Source organism: Stegostoma tigrinum, chromosome 5 (genome assembly GCF_030684315.1).
Source record: "Stegostoma tigrinum isolate sSteTig4 chromosome 5, sSteTig4.hap1, whole genome shotgun sequence".
NCBI lineage: Eukaryota > Metazoa > Chordata > Chondrichthyes > Orectolobiformes > Stegostomatidae > Stegostoma > Stegostoma tigrinum.
The window spans coordinates 101,702,143-101,720,212 of NC_081358.1; the positions used below are offsets into that span (position 1 = coordinate 101,702,143).

The window sequence follows — 18,070 nt, forward strand, 5'->3', positions numbered from 1 at the left end:
AGATGGTCACATTTTGGCATGGGGTGGTTAGGATCGTTGGCTGAAAGTGTCAGAAATGTGTTTTCTCCAACCCACCCACCTCCTGCTTTCCCTGAACCTGGAAATTGATGGAGCAGTCAATCTTATGGCAGAAAAACAGCTTTCGTGTTTAATGCACTTATGATGCTGTGGACTTATTGTCATTCTGCTTGTGAAACCTAACCACTTTTAGGCAGATTTTCTTAGGGATCTTTTCAGAGACTCCAATATTTTTATATTTACTGTCTAAATCCAGGTGTCTACCTGGAGAGCTTCCATAACCAGGTCATTTCCCCCAGTGACTTTTATCATAAGGCCTCTGGCCTGCACTCCACCAAGTCCCGATCCCAAACCCCACTGTTTTAATAAAATAGCGCCCAGGGATTGCCAACATCTACGTGAAAGGGCACAATGGGTCTTAGCATAATGTCTTCGCTGAAAGCGAGTGGCACTTGAGTAGCACTAGTATTGACAATCAAGCATTTCCTGGGGGCTGACCACATCCGCACCAATCATAATCCCTTCAACAGTAACAAACTCACGCCAGAGACATCAGAGTGAGACTTCTGTACTCTAGGCTGACTCCCCAGCTCAGTCCCCAGGAAATGCTTGATTGTCAATACTAGTGCTACTCAAGTGCTACTCGCTTTCAGCGAAGACATTATGCTAAGACCCATTGTGCCCTTTCAAGTAGATGTTGGCAATCCCTGGGCGCTATTTTATTAAAACAGTGAACGCTCTCCTCATTTCTTGGCCTGAATTTATCCATTGCCTATATCACAAAACTAGGCTATCTGGCTATAATCACTGGTTGTTTGTGGGAACTTACTATGTTGCTGCAATTTCTATACTACAATGCGATGACACTTCTGAAGTATTTCATTCACTGTGAAGTATTATGGTACATCAAGTATCAGTAAAAGATCTTATGCAAGATCTTTATTTCTTTATCTTTACAGCTTGTCAGACAAATGTTTGTCTCGTGAAAGTTGTCCTCTCTTTGGAAGGAGGAATTGGTGAACAACTAGCAGCAGCCCACCAATCACATGCCTGACCATAACCAAATTTGGTCACAGATTTAAGAGTAAACAGTCTAGTTTGCCCATTAATAAAGAATAGGATTTAGAAAAGATCAAAATGTTTTTAAAAATTAAGATTATTTTTAAAAGTGAATAATGGCCCCCAATGCAATATTTAGCTGCAGTTCTTCCTGGTGTAGAGATTCATTCATCAGACTATGTTCTTCACTGATTACTGATTACTTTGCCTTCAGGAACTAGATTATGGAGCACTTTATGAAGTACGGACTCCTCATTTTTATGTTGAAGCCAATAAGATGCCAACTGCAAGGGTAAGTTAGATTTGAAACAGCATCTTGGCCTATGGGGCTGGTTGCTGCAACAGCCGTAATGCTGTCCTTTCATCTCTTGGGCATGTAGTAGTTCAGGCTGCTGAGGTGAAAATTTCCTTTCTCGGTTGGTTTTGAGGAGTAAAGTGATTATGCCACTATCTTAATGCAATTCCTAGTGGACAAGTGAAAAATTGGGCACCAATTTGGCAGTTTCACTTAACCATACAGTATATGCAAATAATATGGTTGGTGGGGGTTATTCAGAGGCTGATCCATTAGAAGAGAAGGTAAAACTCAATCTAATCCTATCTGGGAAGTTGGGGAGCACTGAGAATGCCCCAAGGTTAACATGCTAGGGGATACCATTTCAAATTCCAACATGGCAAATGGTAAACAAGCACTGGGGGGAGGGGGCAAAAAAAAAGCTGGTGACCATGACTTCTGTTAAATTTTATAAAACCCATCTGGCTCACTGATGCCCTAACCTGATCTGACTTATAGGTAACTCCAGACCAAACCAAAGTGGGTGACTCTTAACTGCTGACTGGGCAATTAGTAGTGGGCAATAGATGCTGTCTCAGTCAGCACTGCCCACACCCCATGGGCACTTACTAAAAGAAACTCCAGGCTGGCTTGGATTGCTTGCATTCCAGCTGGGTACAAGTTGTGGAATCTGTTTTCTGAGCGAATAGATATCCTCACTGGGGACCTACCACTGACCAAAGTACTGGTGGCACTGCGAGCATTCTAGCCACCCCCTGCACAGGAGTCCAAAACCTGAACACTTTCTTCAAAATTCAAACAAAAATTCAGAGAATGTTGTCCATTCCTGAATGACTGTGAAGTAATAACACATTTAGCCAAACTCTGCTCTTTTCTAGTGCACTGTCAAAGCACTGTATGATTACAAAGCACAGAGAGAGGATGAGCTATCCTTCTGTAAACAGGCTCTGATTCACAATGTCGACAAGCAAGATGGTGGATGGTGAGTTCACTGTTCAAGAATGAAATTAAATGACATAGATTTTGATATTAACTGGGATCCTAAATCTGGAGAACAAGAAATTGTGTCAAAACCAAGGAAAAGAACTTGAAATATTGCAAAATAAGCATGACAGCTGGGAACATGAGCCTTTGTATCTAAAGATTTAAAATGGAGAATATAAGAATGTGAACTGGTCAAACGGTCAGAAGTCAGCAAATGGGTATAAAGAATGAGGTAGAGCAATGCCTCCACATTGTTCTCCTGTATCCTGTTTCAGTGTCTTATTGCCACAGTACTGCTATATGGTGATGGTGAGGAGTAAATGAAAAGCCAACAGCAGAATATAACAACTCACGAACAGAAGGTGCCAGAAAAAATGGGAACGTTATCATAGATAGCTTATTTTCTGTTTTCTACTAGTTTTTCTTTCCTCATCCTGAATATCTCTTTCCCCAACCCCGTCCCTCATCAGGTGGCGAGGAGACTACGGAGGTAAAAAACAGCTGTGGTTTCCAGCAAACTATGTGGAGGAGATAACCAACACACTTGTCCCTGAACAGGATGAAGCGGTAAGCAATAGTTGGTACCTGTTAGTTCTCAGCTAGAGTATTATACCCAGATCTTGGAAGAAAGCTTGGAGAAGTCAAGGCCATTCAGAGGGTGCAAAAGGAGATCTGTTAGAATGGCAGCAACGGTGAGGATCTTAAGTTATCTGGAGATTCCAGAGAAGCTAGGATTGCTTACCTTAAACCAAACAAGGGCAAGAAGAAATTTGAGAGACAAGTCCAAAACTTGATGGTGTAGATTGAGTAAAACTGTTAATGCTGTTAATGAGGATCATCAAGTAAAAGTTGCCAATTTAAGTCGGCAACAGAACCAGGGAGGAGAGGAGGCTTTTTTTTGTTCAGTGCGCTAGTATGCTTTGGGATGCTGTGCCTGAAAGGATGGTGAAAACATTCAGTATGAACTTTTGAAAGGGAATTGGATATGAACTTGAAAATAAAGATTTACAGGATTACGGAGGAAGTAGATTGAATTGGACAGTGTTTTCAAGAGCTGGCACAGATGCAATTGGCTGAATGGCCTCCTGAGCTTTAAGGCTCTATTATTCGAAGAGTGACACTACCATTTTATCAGAGGAATAGCTGCAATAGAAGGGAAGAAACATTCCCGGATAAGAGAGAGCTTGTTGTCAAACAAAATTATTTAAAACTTCATCTTTTGATTGGACCTAGTTGTTTTACCACTACTTTTATCTTCCTAGTGCTTCTGTATTTGCCAGTATCATTCAGTCAATTTAAGTGGATCTAATGTAGAGACTTTGGAGAGAGTTCACGTGGCCTTCCATAGGTAGCACACACACTCTCAATAACTCTGCAGTGGAATGGGAGTAAGGCACTATCCAAAGGGTTCACCATTACCCAAAATCTTAGCCTCAGCCTTGCTGCAGTGGGAGGAGGGCAAGTCCATTCCCTTCCAAACAACAAAGTGGGTGTATCTACACCAGATGGACTGTAGCCTTTCAAGAGGACAGCTCATGGCCACTTCCTCAAAAGAAAATGGGGATGGGCAACAATCAGAACCATAAGTTGCTGGAAAACCTCAACAGATTTAGCAGCAGCTGTGGAGAGAAATCAGAGTTAACATTTCTGGTCCAGGAACTGAGTTTTGAAGAAGGGTCACTGGACTCAAAACATTAACTCTGATTTTCTACACAGATGCTGTCAGCGCTGCTGAAGTTTTCCAGAATTTATGTTTTTGTTTCTGATTCCCAGAACCCACAGTTCTTTCAGTTTCTTTTTCAGGAAAAAAACATTGATTTTGCTAGCGGAAGAAAATCCACTCAAAGGTTACAGACTTGCATTGCTGAGACTGTGCGAGCGTGTCACTCGCTGACTCTGTTGGCTTTTTTGCATGTTGTTATCTCACACCCAATGTTCAACATCTTTTTGGAGACAGGAAATAAATGGCCCTTCTCTTTTTTATCAAGTCTCAGAAATATGCACAAGTGACAGTGTGTCACTTAAGTATGATGGATATTGAGGATCACCTTTACAAAAATATGTGCATGAAGGTGAATGAAATTAAATAGATACATTTGTGATTTTTTTTAACTTACATGATCGCTCCTATATCTGCAGTCTGTGGAAAACAGTCCATTGGGAAGTTTCCTCAAAGGATTTATTGACGTTCCAACATGTCATGTCGGTGAGCAATCTTGCAAAATCTCATACTCCCTTATATTATTTTTGTTTTCTGTTAAATTTTGTATCAAAATGAGCCTCAGAAAATGGCCCATGACCCACTTTGAGTGCACTGTTTATTGAGTTCATAGGTGCCTGTGACAAAGCTATAGCAGTGCAAAAAGAAGCAGAATACAAATATACTTAGAAATAGACTAGCAAAGATCTTTTTACAGGATAAGTGACTTCCTTTGATGCCGTAAATATTCACATAAAATTAAAGTTATTACGAAACATTCATAGGTTAGATACAGCACAGGAACAGAGTTCCCTGGTTACTTCCCCAATAATATATCTAAGCACCAATTTGGGATATCACAGCTCCAGTTCAAAATTTTTCATTTAATGTCAGACATGGCTTAGTGATTACACACTTGCCTTTGAATCAGGATCTGATTCAGATCAGATTCCAAAGGCCTAAATATCAAACTTAGACTGGTACTTCTGTGCAGTACTGAGGGAGTGCTGCATTTTCAAAGATTTCATCTTTCAGATGTAAATCACTGTCCTCCCAGATGGGTTTTAAAAAACCCTAATGCAATGTTCAAAACAAATCTGTTCAGGACCTATTTTTCAGATAATTTAAGAAAGAGATAGTGAAGTATAGTCAGGAAACTCTAGATTACGGGGTCAAGTTTGTTGGAAGCACAGCCATATGTGGTGAATCAAAGAGATGATGGGTGTACAAGGTGCTAGAGTCAGAGGAAGACCGGGCTTAAAGTTGGTTTTAAAAAAAAGATGAAAAGTTTAAACTTGTATATTGTATGCCAAGGTAGGTCAGTGAAAACAGTTTGATTGATGACTGTGTCTTTATACATGGAATAAGAAATGGGAAGCTACTAATTAGCGTTTGTTATGAGACAGAAAACTCACAGACTAAAATGGATCAATAGGCGGAATGCACACGATAATGGAATATTTGATTGCTAGCAGTTCTAAAACCAAGTCCCAAAGCTCTTGCATGTTTCAGAGCTAAATTCTAAGACTTAAAGCATGATTCTCTGATGAAAACTCTTGTGTCGAAAGGACATTTCACAGAATTGCTTCAACCCCCTATCTCACTAAGGCTACAGAGAACTGAAAAGACTCATGCAGCTGTCACAGTTAGACCTTTGTTGTTTGATATCCAAAGCAGCATTAAGGAAAAATATATAGATATCATTTACAACAAATCAAACATGTCTTGTCAATAAAGTCTACCTTCAAGATTACGCAGGAAGGGATTGGGCAATTTAGCTACAAGCAGGTCAAATCAGAATGACCAGACTGGTAAATGAAACCACTCTTGAAACAAACAACAACGCTAATGCCTCTTTAGTTAGCTGCTAGTTGGTAAATTAATATTAAATATTTATATTACTTAGGCAGACCAAGCATCTATTGTTAATATACCTGTTTACACAAGTAAACTATATTGTTTTGACAGAAAACTGCCTTTAAGAAAATCAACATTTTATTTGACATTCAACATTTATTCTTTGGATACAACCATTTACTTCCCATCCCTAAAGCCCTTGATATAATTCTGAACATTCTTGTTGAGCCACTGTAGTCTGTGGGTGAAAGTACTCCTACAATACATTTAGATTAAGGAGTGCCAAAATCTTGATTCGGTGAACAATGAAGCGCCAACAGATTGGGTTCAGGTTGGGATGGTGCATGACCTGAGGGATTCTTGGAGGAGGTGGGTTCCCATGCTATTGCCTTTGTCTTCCAGCTGGTGGACTTCCCAAACATAAGAGAAGGTTTGGCAGTGAACCACTGATATTTTCCATTGAGGACCTATTTACTAAGCAGGCTTGCACTTTAACCCTATCTTTGTATGTGGAAACACAATTGTTCTAAAAAATAGTGCAAGACGCAAAAATTCCAAATATTTATATTCAAAGCAAGCTGACTCTCAATACGAGATAATAAAATGTGAGGCTGGATGAACACAGCAGGCCAAGCAGCATCTCAGGAGCACAAAAGCTGACGTTTCAGGGTCTAGGCCCGAAACGTCAGCTTTTGTGCTCCTGAGATGCTGCTTGGCCTGCTGTGTTCATCCAGCCTCACATTTTATTATCTTGGAATCTCCAGCATCTGCAGTTCCCATTATCTCTGACTCTCAATACGAACTGCATTATAGGGATTTCTATATTCTAACAACGTTGAACTCCCGATTACGGATACCTCACTGATTCACAGGATCCAATGTGAGTAACAAACCTGGGAACTTGTTTTTCAATAGACCTGGCTCATTTGCATCATGTTCTCACAGTTCCACAGAAAACACACCAAATCCACTACTTAGATATAGTAAGAACTGCCAATGCTGGAGTCAGAGATAACAGTGTGAAGCTGGAGGAACACAGCAGGTCATGCAGCAGCAAAGGAGCAGAAAAGCTGATGTTTTGGGTCGGGATCCTTCTTCAGCTCCTCTGCTGTCGCCTGATGTGCTGTGTTTCTCTAGCACCACACTGCGTTATCACCAAATCCACTACCTGACTGCCCAGTTGGAGCAGAAATTAGGCCAAAGGCCACAAGAAGGGATTTATGGGATTAGATTTATCTATGTGGGAAGTAGGGATCTTGCAACATTTGAGGGTGAGCGGAGAGAGAGGAAATTGGGTAAAAGAAAGTCCACAGCATCCTTTTGAAGCCTTGAGGACTATCCTGCTCTTCTTGGCTCACAAGAAACCAAGATGTAATTTATTTCAAATTTATCTTCTGAGTCTGTTTTGACTCAGTAGCTTCCTCCTGTTAGGTCTGGCCTCTGTGGAGAAGCCATTACACTCCATCTCTTCCAATTCCTTCCCCACCCACCAAGCTGGTGCCAATTTCCTGGGTCGAAAATGTATTTGGATGCTTTGTGGAGTGCCTGTGATTGTATTAACGTGCTCAGCATTCACTCGGCAGTTATCCAGAAGGAAGGAAAAGGAAGCAAACCGTATGTGTTCACGATCCACTCCCAACAAATGTCCCACCCAGTGCAGATGTTGGACGTGGCTGCAGATAGTCAGGAGGATCTGAATGACTGGGCCGCAAAGATCCGAGAGGCGACACAGAATGCAGATGCCAGAGTAAGTGGGAGATAATAACCATTAGGAGGTGTACGGGCAATTAAGCTCTCAAGTGCAGAAAGCAGAAAACAATTGCTTCCAGTTTCTTTACGCAATTCTTGAAGGAGGTGTATGCAACAAACAAGACCTAATTGGTGATGATGACTGCTTTTTTTTCCTGACAGGATGCACTTTTAATGAATTTAACCTGCTTGCTATTTGATTAACGTTTGATTAAGTGAGTAGCTGATCCAAACCTACACTAAGTCCTGTTATTATTCTCCTCAACAAAATATATGTATGTCCAAGCCCCTCAATGGCTTTTCTTCTCTCAATCTCTCTAACCTTATCCAGCAGTAGCATCCTCCAAAAGCTGCTGGTTGGGGGCGTTGTCCTGCCAGACCCTGAACAAAGTGGGCTACGCTCCTTTGGGAGAATCACATGAGATGTCAAGCGAGGCTCTTCTCATCTCCGAGACCAACAAATCATGTTTTACAACCAAGTCCAAGACCACAAAGTAGGGTTTTCACTAGTGAGCAGCAAGAGGCCTATTTACATGGATTATCGTTGATTATCACCCTTGTACAATCTAACCTCACCTCATTAATATGTAGTATCCCATTTGCCCATGTACCAGATAAACTAAACATTAAGAGTACCCAACATCACAGCCAGAGGACTTACTCCAAGGGCAGTGCACACGAGTATCCAGGTCCAGAGTCATGCCAGCCTCTTTGCATTGTGTTGGCACCTCTCTATTCGCACACTTCTGTCCTGCTATGCTGCGTTTTGGAGTGCACAGGAACCTTTCATTGCCGTTCTGCTGCAAGGACACTTGCTGTGTAGGCTCAAGCCCCCATCTTACGGAGTAGATCGGGCTACACAAGGACAGGGATCCCAGCTTATGGAGTCGACCAGGTTGTGCAGGAAAAGGGCCCCAGTTTAAGGCGCAGACCGGGCTGTGCAGCAATAGGGCCCCAGTTTACAGATATGCCAACTGCTTGCTCACTTTCTCAGTGTTCACTCACTTTGCACTTGTTTGGATACTCACAACATCCCTACCTTGCCTTGCTTCGCATTGCCTTGTATTAGTACATTACTCCCTGAAACACACTGTAAAAGTTTGCAGTGCTCTGTCTTGCCTTGTAGCTTGGCACACACACAAATCCAGTCAGCTCATCTTGCTTGTCAGCCATCATCAAGGAAGTGATTGGGCATTCAGCTGTATGGCTCAATCCTACACTAATTTCCCTCCTGCACCATGTACCAGCTTCATGTGTGTTAAATGCACTTCACGTGCAGCAACTGAGTGGCCCTGTCTCCAAGTTGAAGGGGAGTAGTCCTCAGTCACATCCAGGAGACCGTCTTCTGTCAGGGAGTCCCCAGGGCTTGAGCATGCTCAGGCAGCTGGTCGGAGTGATCAGAGGTGAAGGCCTAGACAGTCCAGATAGAGTTAGGGTCAGGGTTAGTGTTAGCTGTGTGGATCCTGTTCAAACAGTCCCGGGAGTTAAGAGAGCAAAGACAAGAGCTGAGTGGATATCAATAAAAAGGTCTGGGCACTCACCATTTTGGGCTGTTCCACTACATCATTCAAGGCGGTGGGCCATGGTCAAAGCTGCGAGTCCATTTATTAAAGGTCAAGGAGAGGTTACTGCAGCAGGACAGAAGCTGGGGACCTCAACTGTAGGATTGCAGGCAGAATGCTAGGATGCAGAGGGAATTACAATACCACAGGATGTTCAATGTGTAGGGTTGGTCAGAGAACGAGTATGGAAGGGAAAGGGGTCATACAAGCGGCAGTGGCCATCCAAGGGTAAACAACGCCCTAGCTTCGCCAGGACAGTGCACCGTCATGCCAGCATACTTATTTGATATGTTGACACTCGGGCAGGGGATAAAATGGGCAAGTGAAAACTCAGACGGGTTGTGCTTGGACGTGGGGAAGTGCAAAGCCTATGGAGTTGACAGCAAGAGCTACCAGGAAGGGGATATTTATGCTTGGGGTTCACCAAATGGAGAGGCTGAGCCAGAAACTTGCTATTTAAGAAACAACCGCTGTTTCCTTTCGTTGTGTTATAAATAACAAGTGCACAATGGAATTGAAAATGGCTGAGACCTTGTCCAGAGTGGATGGGGTAAGTGTTGCATTCTGCTTCAATTTCTAGAAATGTGAGGCCTTTCAAAGGGTAAGCCTATTGTACAGATGCAAATTCACTAAATTCGAAACCTAACTGCAAGCATCACATTCTTTGTGACCTTCAGTCATTAGCCTACTGTACGGTGTTCACCTCCGTGCTACAAGTCCCCCACAGCATACAAGATAACAAGTGAACCCACTAAAGCCTGTGATGCAATGTCAATGGTTGTTTGCTTGAAATCATGGAACCTAGTTGCCAATCTGTTACCATTTACCCAATCCCTGCTCTGGGGCAGGACCTGCTCATTTCACAGCTTGGATCATGTGGCATCACATTATGATAAGTATGAGTTGGCTCTGTACCTTCAATGTTGTAGCTACAGTAGACAGAGACTCACACACAGAGTTATTTACAATGACATGCCTCCCATGTCACCTCTGTGCCCTCAGAAGATCTTTAGCTTTCTTTTCCTCCCTATGCCTCAGTGAAGCCCCAGGGCCCACAGCTGGATTGAAGGCAGCCTGCCTGACAATGGAGCCTACTGCCTAGGAGGTCTGGCCACTCTGGGGACATTCATGTCAAGAAGGATCAGACATGCCGAGTGTGTCCTGCCCAGAGGCGTCCACCCTCCTCAGCTCGAAACGTCATAGGACAGAGAGTGGTAGGCAGGGTGGTGGTGGAAGGCCTGAGAGTGTGCTAAGAAGAGATTTCTGAGAGAGCCTGTGTGTGGTTTCTCCTCTGGTCTGAGTGCCTACTGGAACAGCTCTGACTGCTTGCAAGGAAGGGGTTTTTGGAGTGATTTCAAGGTTTCTCACGCCTCAACCCCATCCCCCACCAATTCTCTCACCTCCCCCACCCCATACCTGTTGCCTTGCTGTAAGTGCTAAGTATTAATGACTGTAGCAAAGGACTTCAGGCCTGTGTGCATATCCAGCAAACTCTGAAACTACTGCTCTGAGGAAGATTCACCGGACCCGAAACATTGATTCTGATTTTTTTTTCTTCATAGATGCTGCCAGACCTGCTGAGCTTTTCAACAACTTCTGTTTTTGTTCCTGAGACTACTGGCCCTGGTTGCCCGTGCCAGGCAGCAATCTCTGTGTGGAAGCAGTCAGACAAATGCCTGAGACAGCAGTCTCCCAAACTGATTGCTGCAGTCTTTGTAGCCTTTGTGTCAGGTCACCCTGACAAACTGGCTGCTACTCCTGGATAACAAGGTGTGGAGCTGGATGAACACAGCAGGCCAAGCAGCATCTTAGGATCAGGAAAGCTGACATTCCAGTTCTAGACCCTTCCTGCTCCTCTGATGCTGCTTGGCCTGCTGTGTTCATCCAGCTCTGCACCTTGTTATCTCGGATTCTCCAGCATCTGCATTTCCTATTATCTCTGGCTGCTATTCCTTGTTCTGATTGTGCGTTTGTACGAAGCCCCTAACTGCCGACACAATAGCGTCCTCTACTAGCCGGAGCTGAGCTTGCCTGGTGCCTGGTCTCCAGTAGGTCCCCTGAGTGCCAGTGATCTGTTGCATGTACCAGGGACCAGAGCAGAGCATTAGTGTTGATGAGAGGTGGGAGCAGTCACCAGTTGGGTGACACTTACTCTGCTGGAAATGAAAGGGTCATTGACCTTTTTCCTGTATTTCTGGGCATTTCATCAGACAGTGAGGATTGCATTGATGTAGACAGTAAACTCAGATCAGGCTGGCAGGGTTCTGGTGTTATGGCCTTTTCTGGAAGTGCAGGACAGGCCCCCCTCAATGCCACTCCTTCCAGTTATTGTGGGAAAAAAATTTTCCTTTGTCTACCGTGTCCAGGCCATACAGGGCAGCTCCAGGCTGCTACCGCAAAGGCTTTTAGAGATGGTGCCAGTGCCAGGAATCATAGAATCATAGAAATCCTACGGTGTGGAAACAGGCCCTTCGGCCCAACAAGTCCACACAGACCCTTGGAGCATCCCACCTGGACCCATCCCCCTATATAACCCACCTAATCTACACCTCCCTGAACACTACAGGCAGTTTAGCATGGCCAATCCACCTAACCTGCACATCTTTGGAGTGTGGGAGGAAACCGGAGCACCTGGAGGAAACCCACACAGACACGGGCAGAAAGTGCAAACTCCACACAGACAGTCACCCAAGGCTGGAATCGAACCCGAGTACCAGGATATGCCAGCGAGTATTTCTGATTATAGTAAGCGGGTCAATTGAGCTAGCATCAGATGAGAGGGGCACCCTAGGGGCATAGGGATAATCAATGAGGCAGGTTTGGGATAATTGCATGAGAAAATATGCTGGACCTCACAGAGAGAAACTCTCCATAAAACTCGACAAAAGTATGGGATGGTTCACCCCTATGAGAGGTGGACTCTTGTGTATTCTCCGCTTCCTTCCCCCAGCAATTCTCAGTCATGTCTTGGCCCAAAGTTCTATAACTCTCCCCTCAAACCCCATCACCTCTTCACCTCTCTTTGCTCGTTTAAACCACTGTTTACAAGCTACCTCTTTGAATAAGCTATTATCCATCTGTTTTAACATCTCCTTTGACTTAGTACCAATCTCTGCCAGATAATCCTATCATAAAACACCTTGTAATTCTTTGCTTTGTTAAACATCCCATTGAACATTCCACAACGATGCCACCTGAAGGCTGAAGGAACAGCACCTCATAGTCCGCTTGGGAACCCTGCAGACCAATCGTCTCAATGTGGACTTTACAAGCTTCAATATCTCCCCACCCCCGAACTCATCCCAAGAACAGCCCTGCTCATCCCCACGTCCTTGACCTGTCTGTCTTTTCTCCCATCTACCCTCCTACCTCACTGACCAACCCCCACCCCACTTCCTATCTCCTAGCCTCATCCCTGCCTCCTTGACCTGTCCATCTTCCTTCCCACCCACCTGCACTTCCCTCATCACCGACAAGCCTCCATCCCACCTCCCTACTTGCACTCACCTTTACTGGCTTCATTCCTGCCTCCTTGACCTGTTCTCTCCACCTATCTGCTCCTCTATCCACCTTCCATCATCACCTCCCCCTCTCCCTATTTATGTCCACTTCTCCTCCCCCATTTCTGAAGAAGGGTCCAGACCCAAAACATTAGCTTTCCTGCTTCTCTGATGCTGCCTGGCCTGCTGTGTTCATCCAGCTTGACACCTTGTTACTCTCCACAGAAAAGCTAGGTGTGTACACATGTGTTTTGAGTGAAAACAGCAGTAGGCCCAGTTCTGATGCCTTTCATAATCATACATACCATGGAAACAAGAGTGGCCTAATAAAAGGAAAACATAATCCAAATTTTAAAACACTGAATAACATGGGGGCTGTGGATGTAAGTGAATTATTTGTGAGCAGTGAATTAGAGCATGTTGGTTTGAAAAGGAAGACTGCAGGCCCCTTTGCTCAGACGTGTAGATAAGTGACTCATGTTATAGCTAAAGCCAGGTGATCAATTCCTTGATAAAGGACCTGGACTGGGAAAGGAATTGAATGGAGGTGACTAGGGATTAGTATTGTTACAAAGATGTGGTACCTGAAATATGAATTTCATATTTCATTGACAGGATATGTATCCGTAACTCAAACCTTTGGAGTCAGAGGACAATGACTAGAGAGAAGAGTCAGGAATGTTTTTGTTCCAGGTCATTATCTGGTGATCTTGATAGAAAATTCCCTGGCTGTAGATATTAATACAGAATAAGATCGACCTCAGGGGATTCATTTCAAAGCTGGTTAACCAATGAAGTTTCACAGATCTAGAATGGCCACTTAGGCAAGGGAGTGGACAATGGGCGATACCTGTGAAATAGCAACTGAAAACAACACAACTCCCCTACAAAGGACAACAAAAAAGTAAAATTTGCATTCCATTCTCAGTATTTGGCCTTTGCTGGCAAAGTTGACATTTACTGTCCATCTTAATTCTTTGGAAAGGGGTGATGGCGTGGTGAGACTGATCCCACAATTCCGTTAAGTATCTACTTCTCATTGTAACAGATGCAAGAAGGGAAAATAATGGAGAGACGGAAGAAGATTGCACTGGAATTATCAGAGCTGGTTGTCTATTGTCGACCTGTGCCATTTGATGAGGAAAGTAAGTTTGACTCAATTCATTTAGCCATTCAGATTGCAAGCATTTTATTTCCTGTAATTTTATTTTCATGCAATTTATTTTGTTGAGTTACTTCAGCCTTCAAATTAAATTGCCATCATTGGATTATGGCAGGCTCCTGCTTTATCTCATTATTAATGGACACTGAGGTTTGCGGTACAGAGGAAGATCATTTGTACGATTGTCTTCAGATCCCTGCTTGCAGTTTTGTGGGCAGTGTACATAAAGTAAATTGTGTAGTCAACCCATTGCCTTTCAGCCCACTCTGCATCAGTACCCCATGTTACAGGAGGTGGGAAAGCATCAACTGCCTGAAACACACCGAGCTGAACAATGAACTACCACGTTAAAGGCCTCTTTGCGACTTTGCCACAATTTTCTGGTCTGTGAATCAAGTCAAAAAGAAGGTGGAAAATCCTGCTGTTTTGACAGTGTGGGCTCTTGAGCAGGGAGGTAGGACACCTACCTTGGAAGCAACCCCATTGCCTGCCCCGGCCCTCCACTCTGATGGTACCTGCCTTTTGCCCTTCCCCATCCTCCAGGTTCTCTAACTCAGCAGCCCAACCCTTCCCCAGTCTAGAGATAATGGGAACTGCAGATGCTGGAGAATTCCAAGATAATAAAATGTGAGGCTGGATGAACACAGCAGGCCAAGCAGCATCTCAGGAGCACCTCTTCCCACCCACCCTCCTGCAAAAATTCCATCCCCTATTCCCAATTCCTCCGCCTCCGCCGCATCTGCTCCCACAATAAGACATTCCACTCCCGCACATCCCAGATGTCCAAGTTCTTCAAGGACCGCAACTTTCCCCCCACAGTGATCGAGAACGCCCTTGACCGCGTCTCCCGTATTTCCCGCAACACATCCCTCACACCCCGCCCCCGCCACAACCGCCCAAAGAGGATCCCCCTCGTTCTCACACACCACCCCACCAACCTCCGGATACAACGCATCATCCTCCGACACTTCCGCCATTTACAATCCGACCCCACCACCCAAGACATTTTTCCATCCCCACCCCTGTCTGCTTTCCGGAGAGACCACTCTCTCCGTGACTCCCTTGTTCGCTCCACACTGCCCTCCAACCCCACCACACCCAGCACCTTCCCCTGCAACCGCAGGAAATGCTACACTTGCCCCCACACTTCCTCCCTCACCCCTATCCCAGGCCCCAAGATGACATTCCACATTAAGCAGAGGTTCACCTGCACATCTGCCAATGTGGTATACTGCATCCACTGTACCCGGTGTGGCTTCCTCTACATTGGGGAAACCAAGCGGAGGCTTGGAGACCGCTTTGCAGAACACCTCCGCTCAGTTCGCAACAAACAACTGCACCTCCCAGTCGCAAACCATTTCCACTCCCCCTCCCATTCTTTAGATGACATGTCCATCATGGGCCTCCTGCAGTACACAATGATGCCACCCGAAGGTTGCAGGAACAGCGACACATATTCCGCCTGGGAACCCTGCAGCCTAATGGTATCAATGTGGACTTCACCAGTTTCAAAATCTTCCCTTCCCCAACTGCATCCCTAAACCAGCCCAGTTCGTCCCCTCCCCCCGACTGCACCACACAACCAGCCCAACTCTTCTCCCCCACCCACTGCATCCCAAAACCAGTCCAACCTGTCTCTGCCTCCCCAACCGGTTCTTCCTCTCACCCATCCCTTCCTCCCACCCCAAGCCGCACCCTCATCTACCTACTAACCTCATCCCACCTCCTTGACCTGTCCGTCTTCCCTGGACTGACCTATCCCCTCCCTACCTCCCCACCTATACTCTCTCCACCTATCTTCTTTACTCTCCATCTTCGGTCCGCCTCCCCCTCTCTCCCTATTTATTCCAGTTCCCTCTCCCCATCCCCCTCTCTGATGAAGGGTCTAGGCCCGAAACGTCAGCTTTTGTGCTCCTGAGATGCTGCTTGGCCTGCTGTGTTCATCCAGCCTCACATTTTATTATCTTGGCCTTCCCCAGTCTAACTGCCTCCCTGAAGCCAAGGAGACGTCTGCACTGCTTCCTCAGGACTGTTTGTAGTCCCAGCAGTTATCAATCATCTGAGAATTCATTAGCTATTAAGTTAATTTGTTAGAGTGTATCATTAGTGATAACAGATGAAACTAGATCATATGTAGATGGAAACTGTAGAGGAAGGTTCCAATGAAACCCTTCATCATCCCATCTTCTAAATAGTGTAACTAGCCAATAAATGTTTATTATCTTGTAACAGCATGGCTTCACCCTTCTTCTTTTGAGGATGTCCAGATCCCAGGCTTGATAACAATGCAGTGACCGCACTCTTTTGGTGCTGCTGTGATTAGAGCCACCAGGCAATCTGATGGATTCAGGACTTCTCACATGTGAGTTCAGTCTCCCTCTCTGTCCCCTAGTCAGTGAAAAGAGGATCTGCTGGAATTGGGGACAGGGCTTCTGTACCTGGAACCCCAACATCATTTTGACGAAGGTCTATCTGATGCTATGAAAATCTAGGCCTGAGAATCTGAAGAGAAAATTTCAGTCTTCTTTGGAGATTTTGTTGAACAGGAGCAGTTCTCCAGCCCAGCCAATGTAGAATTTTCACAAAGCTGCCCCTACTCCCCTCATGTATCTTTGTGGGAAACAGTACTTACGTCTCGCCCTTCATCAAAACAATAGGTCTGCAATACGAGAAGCTCCAAAGAAAGTCTGGACCAATGAGTAAAATGTCCTGTGTATTATATAATCCATAGTAGGCGTCATTAAGTGCCAAGAAGGTCAGTATATCATTGAGGCGCATCTGTATACCATTTTGCCCCAACATTCAATCAGATTATGGCTGATCTTCTTGTGTTGCAAATTCCACATTCCCATCTACACCATACCTAACAAGAGTCTGTCTACCTCTGTTTTGTAATGTTTAATGACTACATTTTCACTGCCTGCTGAGACAGAGAGTTTCAAAGTTGCACAACTCTCTGAGAGAAAAACATTTCTCCTATTTCTGCCCTAAAGGGACAGCCATAAATTTTTAGATAGTGTCCCCTACTTCTGGTCTTATCCAAAAGATGAGGCATCTTTTCCATATCCATCTTGTCAAGTCCATTCGGGGTTTTAGAAACTTCACTCAAATTACCCCTCACTCTTCTAAAGCCCAGTGGAATAAAGACCCAGTCTGTTCAGCCTTTCCTCATTAGACAACCCCTTATTTCCAGTAAATCTCAATCTAGTAAACTTCTTCTCAACTATCTTCAATGCATTTACAACTCTCCCGCAACAAGGAGGCCAAAACAGCACATGGCATTTGAGATGTGGTCTTGCTGATACTCTGTGTAACTGAAGCTTTACATCCTTATTTTTATGTCCAGTTCCTCTCGCGATAAAGGAAAGCATTAGCTGTGCTAGCTCTCTGTGTATTGGTGTTTCTTTCTGACCTGGTGTTGCCTTGTCTGCAGAAATTGGCACAGACAAAGCCTGTTACAGAGACATGTCGTCCTTCCCTGAAACAAAGGCAGAAAAGTATGCCAACAAGAGTAAGGGCAAGAAATTCCTTCAGTATAACCATAGGCAGCTGAGCCGTGTCTATCCAAAGGGCCAACGCTTGGACTCCTCCAACTACGACCCACTGCCGATGTGGATCTGCGGCAGCCAACTGGTGGCACTCAACTTCCAGACGCCAGGTAAATTCACCACAGGCAGGCTAGGGAGGGAATTACTGTCGCTAGGAGGCAGGGTCACGGGGAACTAACCAGTGCATTTATTGCGTTCAGGTTTTGTTCAAGCATTGTTTCAACTAGGTGATTCAAAAATGTTCACAGTTCAAATTTCTCAACTTCACAAGCCTCCACTCTTTTAACAAAGTGGCACAGAAAGGTGCTTCAAAAAGTTTAAAATCAATCACAGAATTGCAAAACTATACAAGACATCAAAACCCTTGTGTAGACCCGTAGGAGTTTCCAACATAGAAGCAAGTCATGAGTTTGTGTTTGTGTTAGCTCTTTGCAAGAATATTTAAAAAGTCACATGTTTACAAATTTACATCGTCAATGATCTCCTGAAGGTTATAGCTCAGTCTTATGCAATAGAAATCAGAAGCAGTTTGCTGGAACAATGGGTGCAGCATTGTGAAGTGGTGTAGGTTTTGCTGCAGTATGGATGCCTGTGGTATGAAAGTGTTTAATAAACCATTTCTACCTCCCATTCAGCA

General features: G+C 44.6%; 1 protein-coding gene across 3 annotated transcripts in view; it reads left to right on the plus strand.

Moving 5' to 3' along the window:
- LOC125451776 (1-phosphatidylinositol 4,5-bisphosphate phosphodiesterase gamma-1-like) overlaps nt 1-18,070 on the plus strand; it is a 230,829-nt gene that overhangs the window by 177,079 nt on the left and 35,680 nt on the right. For all 3 annotated transcript variants that reach the window (XM_048529332.2, XM_048529333.2, XM_048529334.2), the window contains exons 20-26: nt 1,292-1,369; nt 2,251-2,354; nt 2,827-2,923; nt 4,496-4,562; nt 7,496-7,659; nt 13,772-13,868; nt 17,319-17,543. In XM_048529332.2, coding sequence (XP_048385289.1) covers nt 1,292-1,369; nt 2,251-2,354; nt 2,827-2,923; nt 4,496-4,562; nt 7,496-7,659; nt 13,772-13,868; nt 17,319-17,543 — 832 coding nt within the window. The remainder of the gene's footprint in view (nt 1-1,291; nt 1,370-2,250; nt 2,355-2,826; nt 2,924-4,495; nt 4,563-7,495; nt 7,660-13,771; nt 13,869-17,318; nt 17,544-18,070) is intronic.